Source organism: Triticum urartu, chromosome 7A, assembly GCF_056163025.1.
Source record: "Triticum urartu cultivar PI428250 chromosome 7A, HENAU_Tu73, whole genome shotgun sequence".
NCBI lineage: Eukaryota > Viridiplantae > Streptophyta > Magnoliopsida > Poales > Poaceae > Triticum > Triticum urartu.
In genome coordinates, this window is record NC_141879.1 from 87,285,742 (window position 1) to 87,304,314 (window position 18,573).

Here is an 18,573-nt window from a genome sequence, read left to right on the forward strand (position 1 = left end):
TTTCATCTCTATCTCTAGTTCTTACTAGTAATTGTGCATGCGCAATGCGTGTATCTACCAACATAAATCAATGAAATCACATACGAGACCATTAAGAATAGACTTATCGAAGCATCATTGTCAAACCCAAGCCTAGAATGACAGTTCAACAACTCGACTCATCCTAATGAGTCAATCCATATTTTTCAGTGTCAGCACTCATATTACATGAAAAAATATACTCCCTCCGTTCTTAAATATTTGTCTTTCTAGACATTTTAAATGACTACTACATTCGGATGTATGTAGACATATTTTAGAGTGTAGATTCACTTATTTTGCTCCGTATGTAGTCACTTATTGAAATGACTAGAAAGATAAGTATTTAGGAACGGAGGGAGTACAAATCAACTGAACCATGAGCATTTTTTTATCTATTCTCGTAGTATCTTATTAAGAAAACCCACATACGGCATGTACTAACTTTCATTTGTAAGCATTATCACCCAACACGTTGAACTCAAGTCTTGTCATCCCTTCAGTGATGCAATGTAGTTTCAGTAAGAAAGTAAAATAAAAATCGTCAAAGCATTAGTGAGTCTCACAATATGATGTGGCATGTATCAAGCACCTAAGTGTTATGAGAGAATTCCTTATTTGGCCTTTTCTTAAATTTTGGTTCCCTTTTTGGCCCTAGTAAAAAAATTCTTCATGTTCTGGCACTCAAACTTCAGTTTGTTCCCTATATGACATTTTCGTCAGTTTTGGCAACTAACACCGTTAAATCCGACATGAAAAGTCCTTTTTACCCTTGGTGTAGTTTGTGACCAAAATTGTGAACTAGAAGTCAAAAGCAATGGTGATGTGATCCGTTTGTCTTGAATACATTACCAAATGAAACCAAATCTGCTATTTAGCACAGCTTTAATTTTAATTGGATAATTGGACAAAACCTCCCTTGTATATTGATGATATATCCCCTGTACAGTTCATATTTGCACAAATTATAATATACTTGGAGCAGATTCACATGTATGCAAACTAAAAGTTCATAGAAACTTGGTCCAGGTTCACATATACGGAAATAGTCCACATATTTAGTCCTCTACACACATTCAGGTTCACATAGAGTTCACATATAATAGTCCAGGTTCACATCATGTCAAATACAACACATGAAGGTCACATATAGCACTTACAAAAGCCCAGGTTCACATATATATTACATAAACAGCTCAAAAGTTTCCCAAATGAACCATGATATGGAAAGGGATCCAATGAGAATCACAAGCTAAGCCTCCTTTTGCTTCGTGTGCTCATTGCAGGGCTGGCAGGATTCATTTTTTTGCTACGTGTGCCCATTGCAGGGCTATCATGTGGCACCATAGGAAGGTGTGGCAACTTATCAGCAACCTCTTTGCCTTTTCTTTTGGCATGTAATTTCAAAGCAACAGATGCTTTCTTGTTGGTCCTCTTCTTTGACATTGATGCTTTGGTGGTCTTTGCCCTCTTCTTTGGTGGTCCTCTACATGAGCAACAAAAAAGTAGTTAACATGTATGGCTGCTTACAAAAAAATGCAAGTGAAGCAAGTTACACAATTATATTTATTACCTCGCAGCTAAAATAGCACCAATGTCATCTGGGTTACCCTTCTTGCATTTATGCCAATGATGCCCATAGTCCTTACAAATAGGGCATAAGTGTTGGCCGCCTTTTCTTTTCTTCTCACTGCAGCCTTTATACCTCTCAGTTTTATGCCTACCCGCCGTGGATTTTAGTAGTGGTGGAAACATGAAGAATCCATGGTCAGATTTAGGCCATTGGTTCTTGTCAACCATGGCAGGAATTAGTTGGTCATAGGCTGCCCTAAATTTGTGAATGGAGTAATACAAGTCCACATAATTCTGTATGTGTGCATTGATAAGAGATGTGATAAATGCTAGACCATGCTTGCAAGGAAGGCCAGAAACTTGCCATTGTCTACAAGAACATGTCCTGTCAAGCAAGTTGACCACAAACCTAAAGCCGCTGCCTCCCAATGCTGTCACTTCAGCGACTTCTTCTGAGCTTTCTACCACCTCCAAGTTTAATTCTCTAGTCTTTGCATTCAACTTCTTAATTATGTGGGGAAGAATCAACCCAACCAACTTCCTTGCTACTTTCCTCCTTCGGTTCCACATGATCATAATCATCTGCCTAACCTTATCAAAGAAGTCATCCAAGTTCAAGGACTTGTGATGCTTAATCCAATTATTGAAGCACTCAGCCAAGTTGTTTGTAACATAATCCACCTTGGAAATTGTTGAGAATTGACTCCTAGACCACAACCTAGTGTGCCACCTCCTAAGATATGTAGTTGTCGCTGGCTTTGCTATGTCCATTGCAGCCCAATTTTTTTCAAATATATATGGGTTCCATGAGTAAGCAGCAGCCCAAAGGTGGTCATCAAACACCTTTCCATGAAACTTCTTCTTGAAGTTGGACACCAAGTGAAACATACATTCCCTATGTTCAGCCTCTGGGAACACTTCTTTTACACCTGTCATCACTGGTTGCCCAGCATCGGTGCATATGGTTAAACCCCTTGGGGATCCTATAGCTTGTCTAACCATTTGCATGAACCAGGTCCAATTCTCATTAGTTTCAGAATCAAAAACACCCATACAAACTGGATACATCCAACTATGGCCATCAACGGCGGTAGCACTAGCCAGCTGCCCCTTGAACCTGCCTGTCAAGAAGGTGCTATCTACTGCCAAGTATGGCCTGCAGCCATTAAGAAACCCATTGATGCAAGGCTTGAAAGCAACAAAAATTCTTTTAAATCTGATTTTATCTTTTATTATGTGATGATCAATGATCACTATGCTACCGGGGCAGCAACTTTCAATTTACGACTTGAAACTATAAAGATTATCAAAGCTTGTATCCCAATCACCATATAGTTCCTTCAAGGCTAGCATCTTACCCATATAGACTCTCTTAGAGTTGATGTCGATTCCATGATGCTCTTTAAGCTTCTTTCGCAATGCCTTTGGTCCTAGAGTTGCATCCTCAATTAGCCAATCCTTCACATGCTCACATATCCACCACTTGTTTGCATTCTTCAACTTCTTTTTTCTTTTTGTACTAGAGCAATCATGACCACAAGGGTTCTTTCTCACCTACAAAAGATGAACATAGAAAATTAGTACTAGAGTAAAGACCATGACCACAAACTAAGCACACATGAGTAAAGTTAGAAAATTACCATTACTGTGCACTCATCTTCCATTATAGAAGCATATATCCTCCATGGACAATTATCTTCATCCCTTCTTGAACAATAAGCTCTGAACCTATGTGGTGCACTCTTTTCGGTGTCAAACTCAAATTCATGTTTGATTGCATGCTGAGAAAGCGCCAATTTAAACTCTGCCATATTGGGATATTTTCTTCCTTCGTTCATTGGAGGATCTAATTTATTATATTCAATGTGTGGTGCATGATCTGCCTCGTGATATTCCTCATCTTCCTCTACTTCAACCTCTGACATGCTCTCATCCTCGCTCTCAACCTCGCTCTCAGCCTCGCTCTCATGATCAGGAACATAGTCTTTGTCCTTTTCTTTGTTGGAACAAGGAACCATGATAAGAGGTACATGTTCATCCTCTAAATAAATATTTTCCTCATCAACACCAACATGCTCATTCTCAGGTACTGGGTTGCGAAGATAATCATCATCATCATCTTGTTCTATGTTGTTAGGTTGGCTATGCGCATCACTATGCCACTCCGTTATAGGCTCATATGGTTCCGATGGATCACAATATGCAACAAACATGTGCACAACCTTTGTCTTAGAGTGTTTCTCAAACATCGACACCAATTCTTGGTCAGATGTTACTTCAGGGTAGATTTTAAGAACATCATCATAATACTGAACATGTGCAACTTCCAAATAACGAGGCGAGTACTGCTCTACGATTGATTCAACCAAGTCCTTATAATTTGTTAAGTCGGAATCAATAACCTTATCAAAACAGAAGCATTTGATATCCTTTCTAGCCTTTTTTGGGTTGCCAAGCAGATTGATTTTCAGCACATAAGTTGAATTTTGATCCATCCTGTAAAAACAAATAAACTTAATCATGAGTTGCATTTGGGATCCATCTCTAAGTTCAGATTTTGCAGCAAATTATCATCTCTAAATGAAACTCCTAAGTAATCTGTTGCATTTCGACAAATCTAGAAGAGAGGTGCTGCAAATATGTTGCATTTGGGATCCATCTATTGGGTTTCGTAGTAATTTCAAAAAATTTCCTACGCACACGCAAGATCATGTGATGCATAGCAACGAGAGGGGAGAGTGTTGTCTACGTACCCACGCAGACCGACTGCGGAAGCGTTGACGCAACGTAGAGGAAGTAGTCGTACGTCTTCACGATCCAACCGATCAAGTACCGAAACTACGACACCTCCGAGTTCGAGCACACGTTCAGCTCGATGACGATCCCCGGACTCCAATCCAGCAAAGTGTCGGGGAAGAGTTCCGTCAGCACGACGGCGTGGTGACGATCTTGATGCACTACAGCAGCAGGACTTCGCCTAAACTCCGCTACAGTATTATCGAGGAATATGGTGGCTGGGGGCACCGCACACGGCTAAGGAATAGATCACGTGGATCAACTTGTGTGTTTCTGGGGTGCCTCTGCCTCAGTATATAAAGGACTAGAGGGGGGAGGCTGGCCGGCCATAGGAGGCGCGCCAGGAGAGTCCTACTCCCTTTGGGAGTAGGATTCCCCCCCCCCCCAATCCTAGTTGGAATAGGATTCCTTGAGGGGGGAAAGAGAGAGAGGGGGGCCGGCCACCTCTCCTAGTCCTAATAGGACTAGGGGAAGGGGGGAGGCGCGTCCACCTTGGGCTGCCCTTTTCTCCTTTCCACTAAGGTCCATCAAGGCCCATATGGTTCCCGGGGGGTTCCGGTAACCTTCCCGGTACTCCGGTAAAATCCCGATTTCACCCGGAACACTTCCGATATCCAAACATGGGCTTCCAATATATCAATCTTTATGTCTCGACCATTTCGAGACTCCTCGTCATGTCCGTGATCACATCCGGGACTCCGAACAACCTTCGGTACATCAAAATGCATAAACTCATAATATAATTGTCATCGTAACCTTAAGCGTGCGGACCCTACGGGTTCGAGAACAATGTAGACATGACCGAGACACGTCTCCGGTCAATAACCAATAGCGGGACCTGGATGCCCATATTGGCTCCTACATATTCTACGAAGATCTTTTATCGGTCAGACCACATAACAACATACGTTGTTCCCTTTGTCATCGGTATGTTACTTGCCCGAGATTCGATCGTCGGTATCCAATACCTAGTTCAATCTCGTTACCGGCAAGTCTCTTTACTCGTTCTGTAATACATCATCCCGCAACTAACTCATTAGTTGCAATGCTTGCAAGGCTTATGTGATGTGCATTACCGAGAGGGCCCAGAGATACCTCTCCGACAATCGGAGTGACAAAACCTAATCTCGAAATACGCCAACCCAACATGTACCTTTGGAGACACCTGTAGTACTCCTTTATAATCACCCAGTTACGTTGTGACATTTGGTAGTACCCAAAGTGTTCCTCTGGTAAACGGGAGTTGCCTAATCTCATAGTTATAGGAACATGTATAAGTCATGAAGAAAGCAATAGCAACATACTAAACGATCGGGTGCTAAGCTAATGGAATGGGTCATATCAATCAGATCATTCTCTTAATGATGTGATCCCGTTAATCAAATAACAACTCATTGTTCATGGTCAGGAAACATAACCATCTTTGATTAACGAGCTAGTCAAGTAGAGGCATACTAGTGACACTTTGTTTGTCTATGTATTCACACATGTATTATGTTTCCGGTTAATACAATTCTAGCATGAATAATAAACATTTATCATGATTATAAGTAAATAAATAATAACTTTATTATTGCCTCTAGGGCATATTTCCTTCAGTCTCCCACTTGCGCTAGAGTCAATAATCTAGATTACACCGTAATGATTCTAACACCCATGGAGCCTTGGTGCTGATCATGTTTTGCTCGTGGAAGAGGCTTAGCCAACGGGTCTGCAACACTCAGATCCGTATGTATCTTGCAAATCTCTATGTCTCCCACCTGGACTAGATCCCGGATGGAATTGAAGCGTCTCTTGATGTGCTTGGTTCTCTTGTGAAATCTGGATTCCTTTGCCATGGCAATTGCACCAGTATTGTCACAAAAGATTTTCATTGGACCCGATGCACTAGGTATGACACCTAGATCGGATATGAACTCCTTCATCCAGACTCCTTCGTTCGCTGCTTCCGAAGCAGCTATGTACTCCGCTTCAGATGTAGATCCCGCTACGACGCTTTCTTTAGAACTGCACCAACTGACAGCTCCACCGTTTAATGTAAACACGTATCCGGTTTGCGATTTAGAATCGTCCGGATCAGTGTCAAAGCTTGCATCAACGTAACCTTTTACGATGAGCTCTTTGTCACCTCCATATACGAGAAACATATCCTTAGTCCTTTTCAGGTATTTCAGGATGTTCTTGACCGCTGTCCAGTGATCCACTCCTGGATTACTTTGGTACCTCCCTGCTAGACTTATAGCAAGGCACACATCGGGTCTCGTACACAGCATTGCATACATGATAGATCCTATGGCTGATGCATAGGGAACATCTTTCATATTCTCTCTATCTTCTGCAGTGGTCGGGCATTGAGTCTTACTCAACTTCACACCTTGTAACACAGGCAAGAATCCTTTCTTTGCTTGATCCATTTTGAACTTCTTCAAAATCTTGTCAAGGTATGTGCTTTGTGAAAGTCCAATTAAGCGTCTTGATCTATCTCTATAGATCTTTATGCCTAATATGTAAGCAGCTTCTCCGAGGTCTTTCTTGAAAAACTCTTATTCAAGTATCCCTTTATGCTATCCAGAAATTCTATATCATTTCCAATTAGTAATATGTCATCAACATATAATATCAGAAATGCTACAGAGCTCCCACTCACTTTCTTGTAAATACAGACTTCTCCGAAAGTCTGTATAAAACCAAATGCTTTGATCACACTATCAAAGCGTTTATTCCAACTCCGAGAGGCTTGCACCAGTCCATAAATGGATCGCTGGAGCTTGCACACTTTGTTAGCTCCTTTTGGATCGATAAAACCTTCTGGTTGCATCATATACAACTGTTCTTCCAGAAATCCATTCAGGAATGCATTTTTGACATCCATTTGCCAAATTTCATAATCATAAAATGCGGCAATTGCTAACATGATTCGGACGGACTTAAGCATCGCTACGGGTGAGAAGGTCTCATCGTAGTCAATTCCTTGAACTTGCCGAAAACCTTTCGCGACAAGTCGAGCTTTGTAGACAGTAACATTACCATCAGCGTCAGTCTTCTTCTTAAAAATCCATTTATTCTCAATTGCTTGCCGATCATCGGGAAAGTCAACCAAAGTCCATACTTTGTTCTCATACATGGATCCCATCTCAGATTTCATGGCTTCAAGCCACTTTGCGGAATCTGGGCTCACCATCGCTTCTTCATAGTTCGTAGGTTCATCATGATCTAGTAACATGATTTTCAGAACAGGATTACCGTACCACTCTGGCACGGATTTTACTCTGGTTGATCTACGAGGTTCAGTAGTATCTTGATCTGAAGTTTCATGATTATCATCATTAGCTTCCTCACTTATTGGTGTAGGTGTCGCAGAAACAGTTTTCTGTGATGTACTACTTTCCAATAAAGGAGTAGGTACAGTTACCTCGTCAAGTTCTACTTTCCTCCCACTCACTTCTTTCGAGAGAAACTCCTTCTCTAGAAAGGATCCATTCTTAGCAACGAATGTCTTGCCTTCGGATCTGTGATAGAAGGTGTACCCAACAGTTTCCTTTGGGTATCCTATGAAGACACATTTCTCTGATTTGGGTTCGAGCTTATCAGGTTGAAGCTTTTTCACATAAGCATCGCAGCCCCAAACTTTAAGAAACGACAACTTTGGTTTCTTGCCAAACCACAGTTCATAAGGCGTCGTCTCAACGGATTTTGATGGTGCCCTATTTAACGTGAATGCGGCCGTCTCTAAAGTATAACCCCAAAACGATAGCGGTAAATCAGTAAGAGACATCATAGATCGCACCATATCTAGTAAAGTACGATTACGACGTTCGGACACACCATTACGCTGTGGTGTTCCGGGTGGCGTGAGTTGCGAAACTATTCCACAATTTTTTAAATGTACACCAAACTCGTAACTCAAATATTCTCCTCCACGATCAGATCGTAGAAACTTTGTTTTCTTGTTACGATGATTTTCAACTTCACTCTGAAATTCTTTGAACTTTTCAAATGTTTCAGACTTGTGTTTCATTAAGTAGCTATACCCATATCTGCTTAAGTCATCTGTGAAGGTGAGAAAATAACGATATCCGCCACGAGCCTCAATATTCATCGGACCACATACATCGGTATGTATGATTTCCAACAAATCTGTTGCTCTCTCCATAGTACCGGAAAACGGTGTTTTAGTCATCTTGCCCATGAGGCACGGTTCGCAAGTACCAAGTGATTCATAATCAAGTGGTTCCAAAAGTCCATCAGTATGGAGTTTCTTCATGCGCTTTACACCGATATGACCTAAACGACAGTGCCACAAATAAGTTGCACTTTCATTATCAACTCTGCATCTTTTGGCTTCAACATTATGAATATGTGTATCACTACTATCGAGATTCATCAAAAACAGACCACTCTTCAAAGGTGCATGACCATAAAAGATATTACTCATATAAATAGAACAACCATTATTCTCTGATTTAAATGAATAACCGTCTCGCATCAAACAAGATCCAGATATAATGTTCATGCTCAACGCTGGCACCAAATAACAATTATTTAGGTCTAATATTAATCCCGAAGGTAGATGTAGAGGTAGCGTGCCGACCGCGATCACATCGACTTTGGAACCGTTTCCCACGCGCATCGTCACCTCGTCCTTTGCCAGTGCCCGCTTATTCCGTAGTCCCTGTTTCGAGTTGCAAATATTAGCAACAGAACCAGTATCAAATACCCAGGTGCTACTGTGAGCTCTAGTAAGGTACACATCAATAACATGTATATCACATATACCTTTGTTCACCTTGCCATCCTTCTTATCCGCCAAATACTTGGGGCAGTTCCGCTTCCAGTGACCAGTCTGCTTGCAGTAGAAGCACTCAGTTTCAGGCTTAGGTCCAGACTTGGGTTTCTTCTCCTGAGCAGCAACTTGTTTTGCTGTTCTTCTTGAAGTTCCCCTTCTTCTTCCCTTTGCCCTTTTTCTTAAAACTAGTGGTCTTGTTGACCATCAACACTTAATGCTCCTTCTTGATTTCTACCTCCGCAGCTTTCAGCATTGCGAAGAGCTCGGTAATAGTCTTGTTCATCCCTTGCATATTATAGTTCATCACGAAGCTCTTGTAGCTTGGTGGCAGTGATTGGAGAATTCTGTCAATGACGCAATCATCTGGAAGATTAACTCCCAATTGAATCAAGTGATTATTATACCCAGACATTTTGAGTATATGCTCACTGACAGAACTGTTCTCCTCCATCTTGCAGCTATAGAACTTATTGGAGACTTCATATCTCTCAATCCGGGCATTTGCTTGAAATATTAACTTCAACTCCTGAAACATCTCATATGCTCCATGACGTTCAAAACGTCGTTGAAGTCCCGATTCTAAGTCGTAAAGCATGGCACACTGAACTATCGAGTAGTCATCAGCTTTGCTCTGCCAGACGTTCATAACATCCGGCGTTGCTCCTGCAGCAGGCCTGGCACCCAGCGGTGCTTCCAGGACGTAATTCTTCTATGCAGCAATGAGGATAATCCTCAAGTTACGGACCCAGTCCGTGTAATTGCTACCATCATCTTTCAATTTTGCTTTCTCAAGGAATGCATTAAAATTCAACGAAACAACAGCACGAGCCATCTATTTACAATCAAACATAAACAAGCAAGATACTAATCAGGTACTAAGTTTCATGATAAATTTAAGTTCAGTTAATCAAATTAATTAAAGAACTCCCACTTAGATAGACATCCCTCTAATCCTCTAAGTGATTACGTGATCCAAATCAACTAAACCATAACCAATCATCACGTGAGATGGAGTAGTTTTCAATGGTGAACATCGTTATGTTGATCATATCTACTATATGATTCACGCTCGACCTTTCGGTCTCCGTGTTCCGAGGCCATATCTGCATATGCTAGGCTCGTCAAGTTTAACCTGAGTATTCTGCGTGTGCAAAACTGTCTTGCACCCGTTGTAGATGGACGTAGAGCTTATCACACCCGATCATCACGTGGTGTCTGGGCACGACGAACTTTGGCAACGGTGCATACTCAGGGAGAACACTTCTTGATAATTTAGTGAGAGATCATCTTATAATGCTACCGTCAATCAAAGCAAGATAAGATGCATAAAAGGATAAACATCACATGCAATCAATATAAGTGATATGATATGGCCATCATCATTTTGTGCTTGTGATCTCCATGTCCGAAGCACCGTCGTGATCACCATCGTCACCGGCGCGACACCTTGATCTCCATCGTAGCATCGTTGTCGTCTCGCCAATCTTATGCTTCCACGACTATCACTACCGTTTAGTAATAAAGTAAAGCATTACATCGCGATTGCATTGCATACAATAAAGCGACAACCATATGGCTCCTGCCAGTTGCCGATAACTCGGTTACAAAACATGATCATCTCATACAATAAAATTTAGCATCATGCCTTGACCATATCACATCACAATATGCCCTGCAAAAACAAGTTAGACGTCCTCTACTTTGTTGTTGCAAGTTTTACGTGGCTGCTACGGGCTTAAGCAAGAACCAATCTCACCTACGCATCAAAACCACAACGATAGTTTGTCAAATAGACTCCGTTTTAACCTTCGCAAGGACCGGGCGTAGCCATACTTGGTTCAACTAAAGTTGGAGAGACAGTCGCCCGCAAGCCACCTATGTGCAAAGCACGTCGGGGGAACCGGTCTCGCGTAAGCGTACGCGTAATGTTGGTCCGGGTCGTCTCGTCCAACAATGCCGCCGAACCAAAGTATGACATGCTGGTAGGCAGTATGACTTATATCGCCCACAACTCACTTGTGTTCTACTCGTGCATATAACATCAACATAAATAACCTAGGCTCGGATGCCACTGTTGGGTTTCGTAGTAATTTCAAAAAATTTCCCACGCACACGCAAGATCATGTGATGCATAGCAACGAGAGGGGAGAGTGTTGTCTACGTACCCACGCAGACCGACTGCGGAAGCGTTGACGCAACGTAGAGGAAGTAGTCGTACGTCTTCACGATCCAACCGATCAAGTACCGAAACTACGGCACCTCCGAGTTCGAGCACACGTTCAGCTCGATGACGATCCCCGGACTCCGATCCAGCAAAGTGTCGGGGAAGAGTTCCGTCAGCACGACGGCGTGGTGACGATCTTGATGCACTACAGCAGCAGGGCTTCGCCTAAACTCCGCTACAGTATTATCGAGGAATATGGTGGCTGGGGGCACCGCACACGGCTAAGGAATAGATCACGTGGATCAACTTGTGTGTTTCTGGGGTGCCTCTGCCTCAGTATATAAAGGACTAGAGGGGGGAGGCTGGCCGGCCATAGGAGACGCGCCAGGAGAGTCCTACTCCCTTTGGGAGTAGGATTCCCCCCCCCCCCCAATCCTAGTTGGAATAGGATTCCTTGAGGGGGGAAAGAGAGAGAGGGGGGCCGGCCACCTCTCCTAGTCCTAATAGGACTAGGGGAAGGGGGGAGGCGCACGGCCACCTTGGGCTGCCCTTTTCTCCTTTCCACTAAGGTCCATCAAGGCCCATATGGTTCCCGGGGGTTCCGGTAACCTTCCCGGTACTCCGGTAAAATCCCGATTTCACCCGGAACACTTCCGATATCCAAACATGGGCTTCCAATATATCAATCTTTACATCTCGACCATTTCGAGACTCCTCGTCATGTCCGTGATCACATCCGGGACTCCGAACAACCTTCGGTACATCAAAATGCATAAACTCATAATATAATTGTCATCGTAACCTTAAGCGTGCGGACCCTACGGGTTCGAGAACAATGTAGACATGACCGAGACACGTCTCCGGTCAATAACCAATAGCGGGACCTGGATGCCCATATTGGCTCCTACATATTCTACGAAGATCTTTTATCGGTCAGACCACATAACAACATACGTTGTTCCCTTTGTCATCGGTATGTTACTTGCCCGAGATTCGATCGTCGGTATCCAATACCTAGTTCAATCTCGTTACCGGCAAGTCTCTTTACTCGTTCTGTAATACATCATCCCGCAACTAACTCATTAGTTGCAATGCTTGCAAGGCTTATGTGATGTGCATTACCGAGAGGGCCCAGAGATACCTCTCCGACAATCGGAGTGACAAAACCTAATCTCGAAATACGCCAACCCAACATGTACCTTTGGAGACACCTGTAGTACTCCTTTATAATCACCCAGTTACGTTGTGACATTTGGTAGTACCCAAAGTGTTCCTCTGGTAAACGGGAGTTGCCTAATCTCATAGTTATAGGAACATGTATAAGTCATGAAGAAAGCAATAACAACATACTAAACGATCGGGTGCTAAGCTAATGGAATGGGTCATGTCAATCAGATCATTCTCTTAATGATGTGATCCCGTTAACCAAATAACAACTCATTGTTCATGGTCAGAAAACATAACCATCTTTGATTAACGAGCTAGTCAAGTAGAGGCATACTAGTGACACTTTGTTTGTCTATGTATTCACACATGTATTATGTTTCCGGTTAATACAATTCTAGCATGAATAATAAACATTTATCATGATTATAAGGAAATAAATAATAACTTTATTATTGCCTCTAGGGCATATTTCCTTCAGTCTCCCACTTGCACTAGAGTCAATAATCTAGATTACACCGTAATGATTCTAACACCCATGGAGCCTTGGTGCTGATCATGTTTTGCTCGTGGAAGAGGCTTAGTCAACGGGTCTGCAACACTCAGATCCGTATGTATCTTGCAAATCTCTATGTCTCCCACCTGGACTAGATCCCGGATGGAATTGAAGCGTCTCTTGATGTGCTTGGTTCTCTTGTGAAATCTAGATTCCTTTGCCAAGGCAATTGCACCAGTATTGTCACAAAAGATTTTCATTGGATCCGATGCACTAGGTATGACACCTAGATCGGATATGAACTCCTTCATCCAGAATCCTTCGTTCGCTGCTTCCGAAGCAGCTATGTACTCCGCTTCAGATGTAGATCCCGCTACGACGCTTTCTTTAGAACTGCACCAACTGACAGCTCCACCGTTTAATGTAAACACGTATCCGGTTTGCGATTTAGAATCGTCCGGATCAGTGTCAAAGCTTGCATCAACGTAACCTTTTACGATGAGCTCTTTGTCACCTCCATATACGAGAAACATATCCTTAGTCCTTTTCAGGTATTTCAGGATGTTCTTGACCGCTGTCCAGTGATCCACTCCTGGATTACTTTGGTACCTCCCTGCTAGACTTATAGCAAGGCACACATCGGGTCTGGTACACAGCATTGCATACATGATAGATCCTATGGCTGATGCATAGGGAACATCTTTCATATTCTCTCTATCTTCTGCAGTGGTCGGGCATTGAGTCTTACTCAACTTCACACCTTGTAACACAGGCAAGAATCCTTTCTTTGCTTGATCCATTTTGAACTTCTTCAAAATCTTGTCAAGGTATGTGCTTTGTGAAAGTCCAATTAAGCGTCTTGATCTATCTCTATAGATCTTTATGCCTAATATGTAAGCAGCTTCTCCGAGGTCTTTCATTGAAAAACTCTTACTCAAGTATCCCTTTATGCTATCCAGAAATTCTATATCATTTCCAATTAGTAATATGTCATCAACATATAATATCAGAAATGCTACAGAGCTCCCACTCACTTTCTTGTAAATACAGACTTCTCCGAAAGTCTGTATAAAACCAAATGCTTTGATCACACTATCAAAGCGTTTATTCCAACTCCGAGAGGCTTGCACCAGTCCATAAATGGATCGCTGGAGCTTGCACACTTTGTTAGCTCCTTTTGGATCGATAAAACCTTCTGGTTGCATCATATATAACTCTTCTTCCAGAAATCCATTCAGGAATGCAGTTTTGACATCCATTTGTCAAATTTCATAATCATAAAATGCGGCAATTGCTAACATGATTCGGACGGACTTAAGCATCGCTACGGGTGAGAAGGTCTCATCGTAGTCAATCCCTTGAACTTGCCGAAAACCTTTCGCGACAAGTCGAGCTTTGTAGACAGTAACATTACCATCAGCGTCAGTCTTTTTCTTAAAAATCCATTTATTCTCAATTGCTTGCCGATCATCAGGCAAGTCAACCAAAGTCCATACTTTGTTCTCATACATGGATCCCATCTCAGATTTCATGGCTTCAAGCCACTTTGCGGAATCTGGGCTCACCATCGCTTCTTCATAGTTCATAGGTTCATCATGATCTAGTAGCATGATTTCCAGAACAGGATTACCGTACCACTCTGGCGCGGATCTTACTCTGGTTGATCTACGAGGTTCAGTAGTATCTTGATCTGAAGTTTCATGATTATAGTATCTTTGAGTTCACTGTTCACACAAAGGAAGCAGATGAGTTCTGGAGCCGCATTGCTGCGTCAGACAAAAGGTGCCTTTTTTTAATTTTGTTATCGGGTTAGCTGGCTGTAGGCTGCTTGAGCCCAATTGGTTCTGGTCGTTTTGTGACCAATGCATATGTTGGGCCTTGTGAGGGAAATCAACTGAGTATACGTTTTGTGTCCGTTTGATCAAATTTTTGCTATAGATGAGAAATCGACTAACCCAAATTCTAAATTTAGGCAACAGTCATAGGGTCCCAATTTAAAAATCATTAACCTACTTAGATTATCTGGACATAAGCATACGACCTTTGTTCTCGAAATGTTTTATGTTCTAATTTTCATCGCATACTCGACTAGACTAGGTTGCGATCTACTTTCTCCGTCCCATACTATATAATAATTGCTAGGTTATAAACGGGCTTGTTAAAACTCAGTCGATTGAGATTTAACCAGGTCCCAGTCGACCTTGCAGAATTTTGTCCCAACGTTTGCAACATTTCCCCCTAGCAATTGCAACATCTGTATTGTTGGTTGTAGCATGTCGTCTCATCTGTCGCAACATCCGTCATTGACGGTTATGGCATTTTTAGTCATAGCGGTTGCAACATCAGTTGTCGTTGCTTGCAAAACTGTCACGACATATTTCATCGCTGGTTGTAGCATCTTAGCCGCGGCAGCAAAACAACTATGCTGAAGTCACTTTACCCAGACTTCGTTCGATTGAGTTCTACATGCCTAATATAAAACGTGTTTGCAGTTTAAATTAAACCACGAAAATGTCTTATATCATAGGGCAGAGGCAGTATCTCTAAAGTTCAATTTCAATATATACGACATGATGGAATTTACCGAATTTCTCGTGGACCTCGCGGTGCAAATGTGGGCCAGAAGATTCGCGAAGATAAACATTCCCCGACGAATTTCTAGCGATCCCCAAATTTACAGTTTCCCCACTGAAGTGCAGTCACTGTCCTCATGCTGCCACAGTATCTCCTCCATCTCCTCTCTGAACCGGGGCACCGCCTCCTCCGGCACCGCGACGAACACCTTGAACCCTCGCCGCCGCCTCTCGTCCCCGGCGCCGTAGGGCAGCAGGAAGCACGGCTGCGTGCTCCCGAGCAGCCGCCACGAGAGCGGCAGCACGGCGTCGGGCCCGCCCCACCCGAAGTCCACCTCCGAGTGCCCCAGCCGCCGCCAGTCCGTGAACGCGCTCACGCCGCGCCGCCCCGCCGTGACGCCGCCCTCCCCGCGCCGCAGCTCCTGGAGGTCGACGTAGGACCGCACGTACTCCTCGTCCACCCCCCGCTTGCTCTTCCTGACCAGGGATGCCGTCTCCGCCAGCGGCCGGCCGACGAGGTCGCCGGCCGCGAGCGCCACGTACACCGGCACGCACACGTTGCCCCAGTACCCCTCTGGCAGCGGCGGGTCGAGGAGCGCGCTGATGTTCATGGAGTACACCATCTTCACGGTCTCGTCGGGGGCGGTTTGGTTGGCCTTCACCTTGGCGCGCCAGATGAAGGCGGCGAGAATCTCGAAGGTCGTGAACTTGACGCCGGCGTCCGCGGCGAGCCGCGCCCTGAGCGCCTCCACACGCGCGTCGCTGACGTGGAAGCACTCCCTCGAGAGCCGCTCGTGTCCCTGTCCGTCGCTCGCCGCGCCGTACGGGCCGAGCCGCGCGGCGTCGTCGTCGGTCGAGAGGACGGCGTCGAACGGCGTCACCACCCGCGGCGGGTCCCTGGGGCCCAGAAGCTCCCGGCGGTTCCACACCGGCGCCGCCGCGGCCTCCGGCTCCAGCCCCCGCGCGAACCGCGCGGCGGCGACGAGGAACTTGGTGGACCCCGCGCCGTCGCAGAGCGCGTGCGCCACCCGCATCCCCAGCGCGACGCCGCCGCACGTGAACCGCGTGACCTGGAGCGCAAGCGCTGCCGGCCCGCCGTCGCCGTCGCCCGGCGCGAGGCGGTCGAGCAGCGGCGAGTCCGGCCTGTCCGCGTCGACGTCGGCCACCGACAGGTCCGTCGCCGCGAGGACGAGGGTCACAGCGTCGACCTCGCCGGCCCCGGTGAGCACGACGCGGCCGTCGTCGCGGAGGAGGGAGCCGGCGAGCTGCGGGAAGAGGCCGAGCGCGTCGGCGAAGGCGGCCTGGAGGACGTCGAGCGGGTCGAGGGAGACCGGGTGGGCGGGGAAGAAGCGGACGGTGCGGAAGGAGACGTCGAGCGCGTTGCGGTCGGCGTCGAGGCCGGAGAGCGGCAGCGACGACGCCGGAGGCTGCGGCGCCGGGAAGAGCCTGACGCTGTCCAGGACCCGCAGGTGCAGCTGCGGCGGCGGTAGGGGCGGCGGCGCCGGCGGCTCCATGCGGTAGGGGAACCGGTGCTGTCGCGGCGGCCGGCGGTGGGGCGGGCGGACAGAGGAGCTCGCTCGCGCTTATTAAAACCCGGGGAAGTTTAATTGGGTGGATCGGAGTAGGTGGCCGTGGCGGGACGGCAGACAGAACTGGCCCGTCACGGCAGAGACCGATGGCGACGCGGTTGGTGGAACAAACTTGTGCGAGGTGTTTCCAGGACGACGAATGGCGACGTGGGAGCGCCGGGCGCCAGTAGTGCGGCGGCGCCGACACCACTTCAACTTCGCGGTCCGGCGGTTTCTGCTTGCAACACTGTTTTAGTACATGGTTTTCAGAAACTTCCCGGGAAATAGCTGTATCTCTACAGGATTTAAAAAGACACTGGTATATAAATCCAAACAGTCGCACGTTTACATCTATATATACGAGTCGGCAAATCTCACACAGTTAGGTCTTGTTTGGTTCCAAATAAGTCACCAACTTATAAGTCGAAAAGTATAAAAAATGACTTATTTTGCCAAACGGACCCAACTTATAAGTCACCCCAACTTATAAGTCATAAGCTGCTGCATCCCAACTTAAAACTTATAAGTCACCCCCTTTTGCATGGGTCCCATCACCTTTACATAAAAAAACAAGGTGGGAAGATGTGCTCAGGTGACTTATAAGTCAGGTGGCAACCAAATAGGTGTGACTTATAAGTCACTGGTTTTAAGTCACCTGACTTATAAGTTAGGTGACTTATTGAAACCAAACAAGCCCTAAATGTGTTCTTTTATTTCTCCGGAAAGAGGATAAACCTTCTTTAAAGAATATTCATACTTTCTCCGTTGCAAAATAAATGACCAAACTTTGTATTCCACTGCCCTTTGTTAAAGAATACCCAATGCTATGAAGCACAGCCACGTTTGGTTAGGAGTGACCTGCGTGAATAGAGTTTTTCTTTCTCAAACACATACAGACACATACATAGAGTTTTTCTTTCTCAAACACATACAGACACATACACATATATACTCATCCTTTTGAGCATATGCACACACACCCTATCTCTATAAGCATCTCCGAGAGACCTTGAGCCGGTAGTTTTGATGCACAATAAATTTCAAATTCTTGCCACTTAAGGTTAAAGTATACTATAGGATGAATCAAAACTACTAGGATCATCCGTGTAAGTCCAGGGATGAATCTTGTCTGATTTCAATAGTTGAGGGTGTAAGTTGTCCGGTTTCAAAATCGATGGACTAAATCTAGGCTCCGCTAAGAGTTAAGGGACCAAAAGTATACTTTCTTGTACATTTTATGTATTGGAGAGTTGCACTTGGTAAACCTATGAAACCCGGTCCAGTTTCCACCATAAGATTCACCTTCCAACTTTTATACGATGTTCTATTTTCAGTTTTGCTTTATTTCAAAAATACCAAAATATTTATCACACATTATCTTCTAATAATCGGTTTGTTCAACTAGCAACACCAGCATAGATTGACACCTTTGTTAG

General features: G+C 44.7%; 2 protein-coding genes across 2 annotated transcripts; both read right to left on the bottom strand.

Annotated features, from left to right (window-relative positions):
- Positions 1–1,027: 1,027 nt before the first annotated feature.
- On the bottom strand, positions 1,028–4,085 carry LOC125519954 (uncharacterized). The gene is made up of 4 exons (XM_087537313.1): positions 3,231–4,085; positions 2,949–3,144; positions 1,592–2,528; positions 1,028–1,504 (listed from the first exon to the last, which is right to left on the bottom strand). Exons 1-4 carry the CDS (start codon positions 4,083–4,085, stop codon positions 1,264–1,266), a joined length of 2,229 nt encoding a protein of 742 aa, XP_087393439.1. The 3' UTR covers positions 1,028–1,263.
- An 11,449-nt stretch (positions 4,086–15,534) lies between these two features.
- LOC125519953 (3'-N-debenzoyl-2'-deoxytaxol N-benzoyltransferase-like) lies at positions 15,535–17,266 on the bottom strand. Its single transcript, XM_048684734.2, has one exon. It carries the CDS (start codon positions 17,081–17,083, stop codon positions 15,671–15,673), a length of 1,413 nt encoding a protein of 470 aa, XP_048540691.2. The 5' UTR covers positions 17,084–17,266; the 3' UTR covers positions 15,535–15,670.
- Between the last annotated feature and the right edge of the window lie 1,307 nt (positions 17,267–18,573).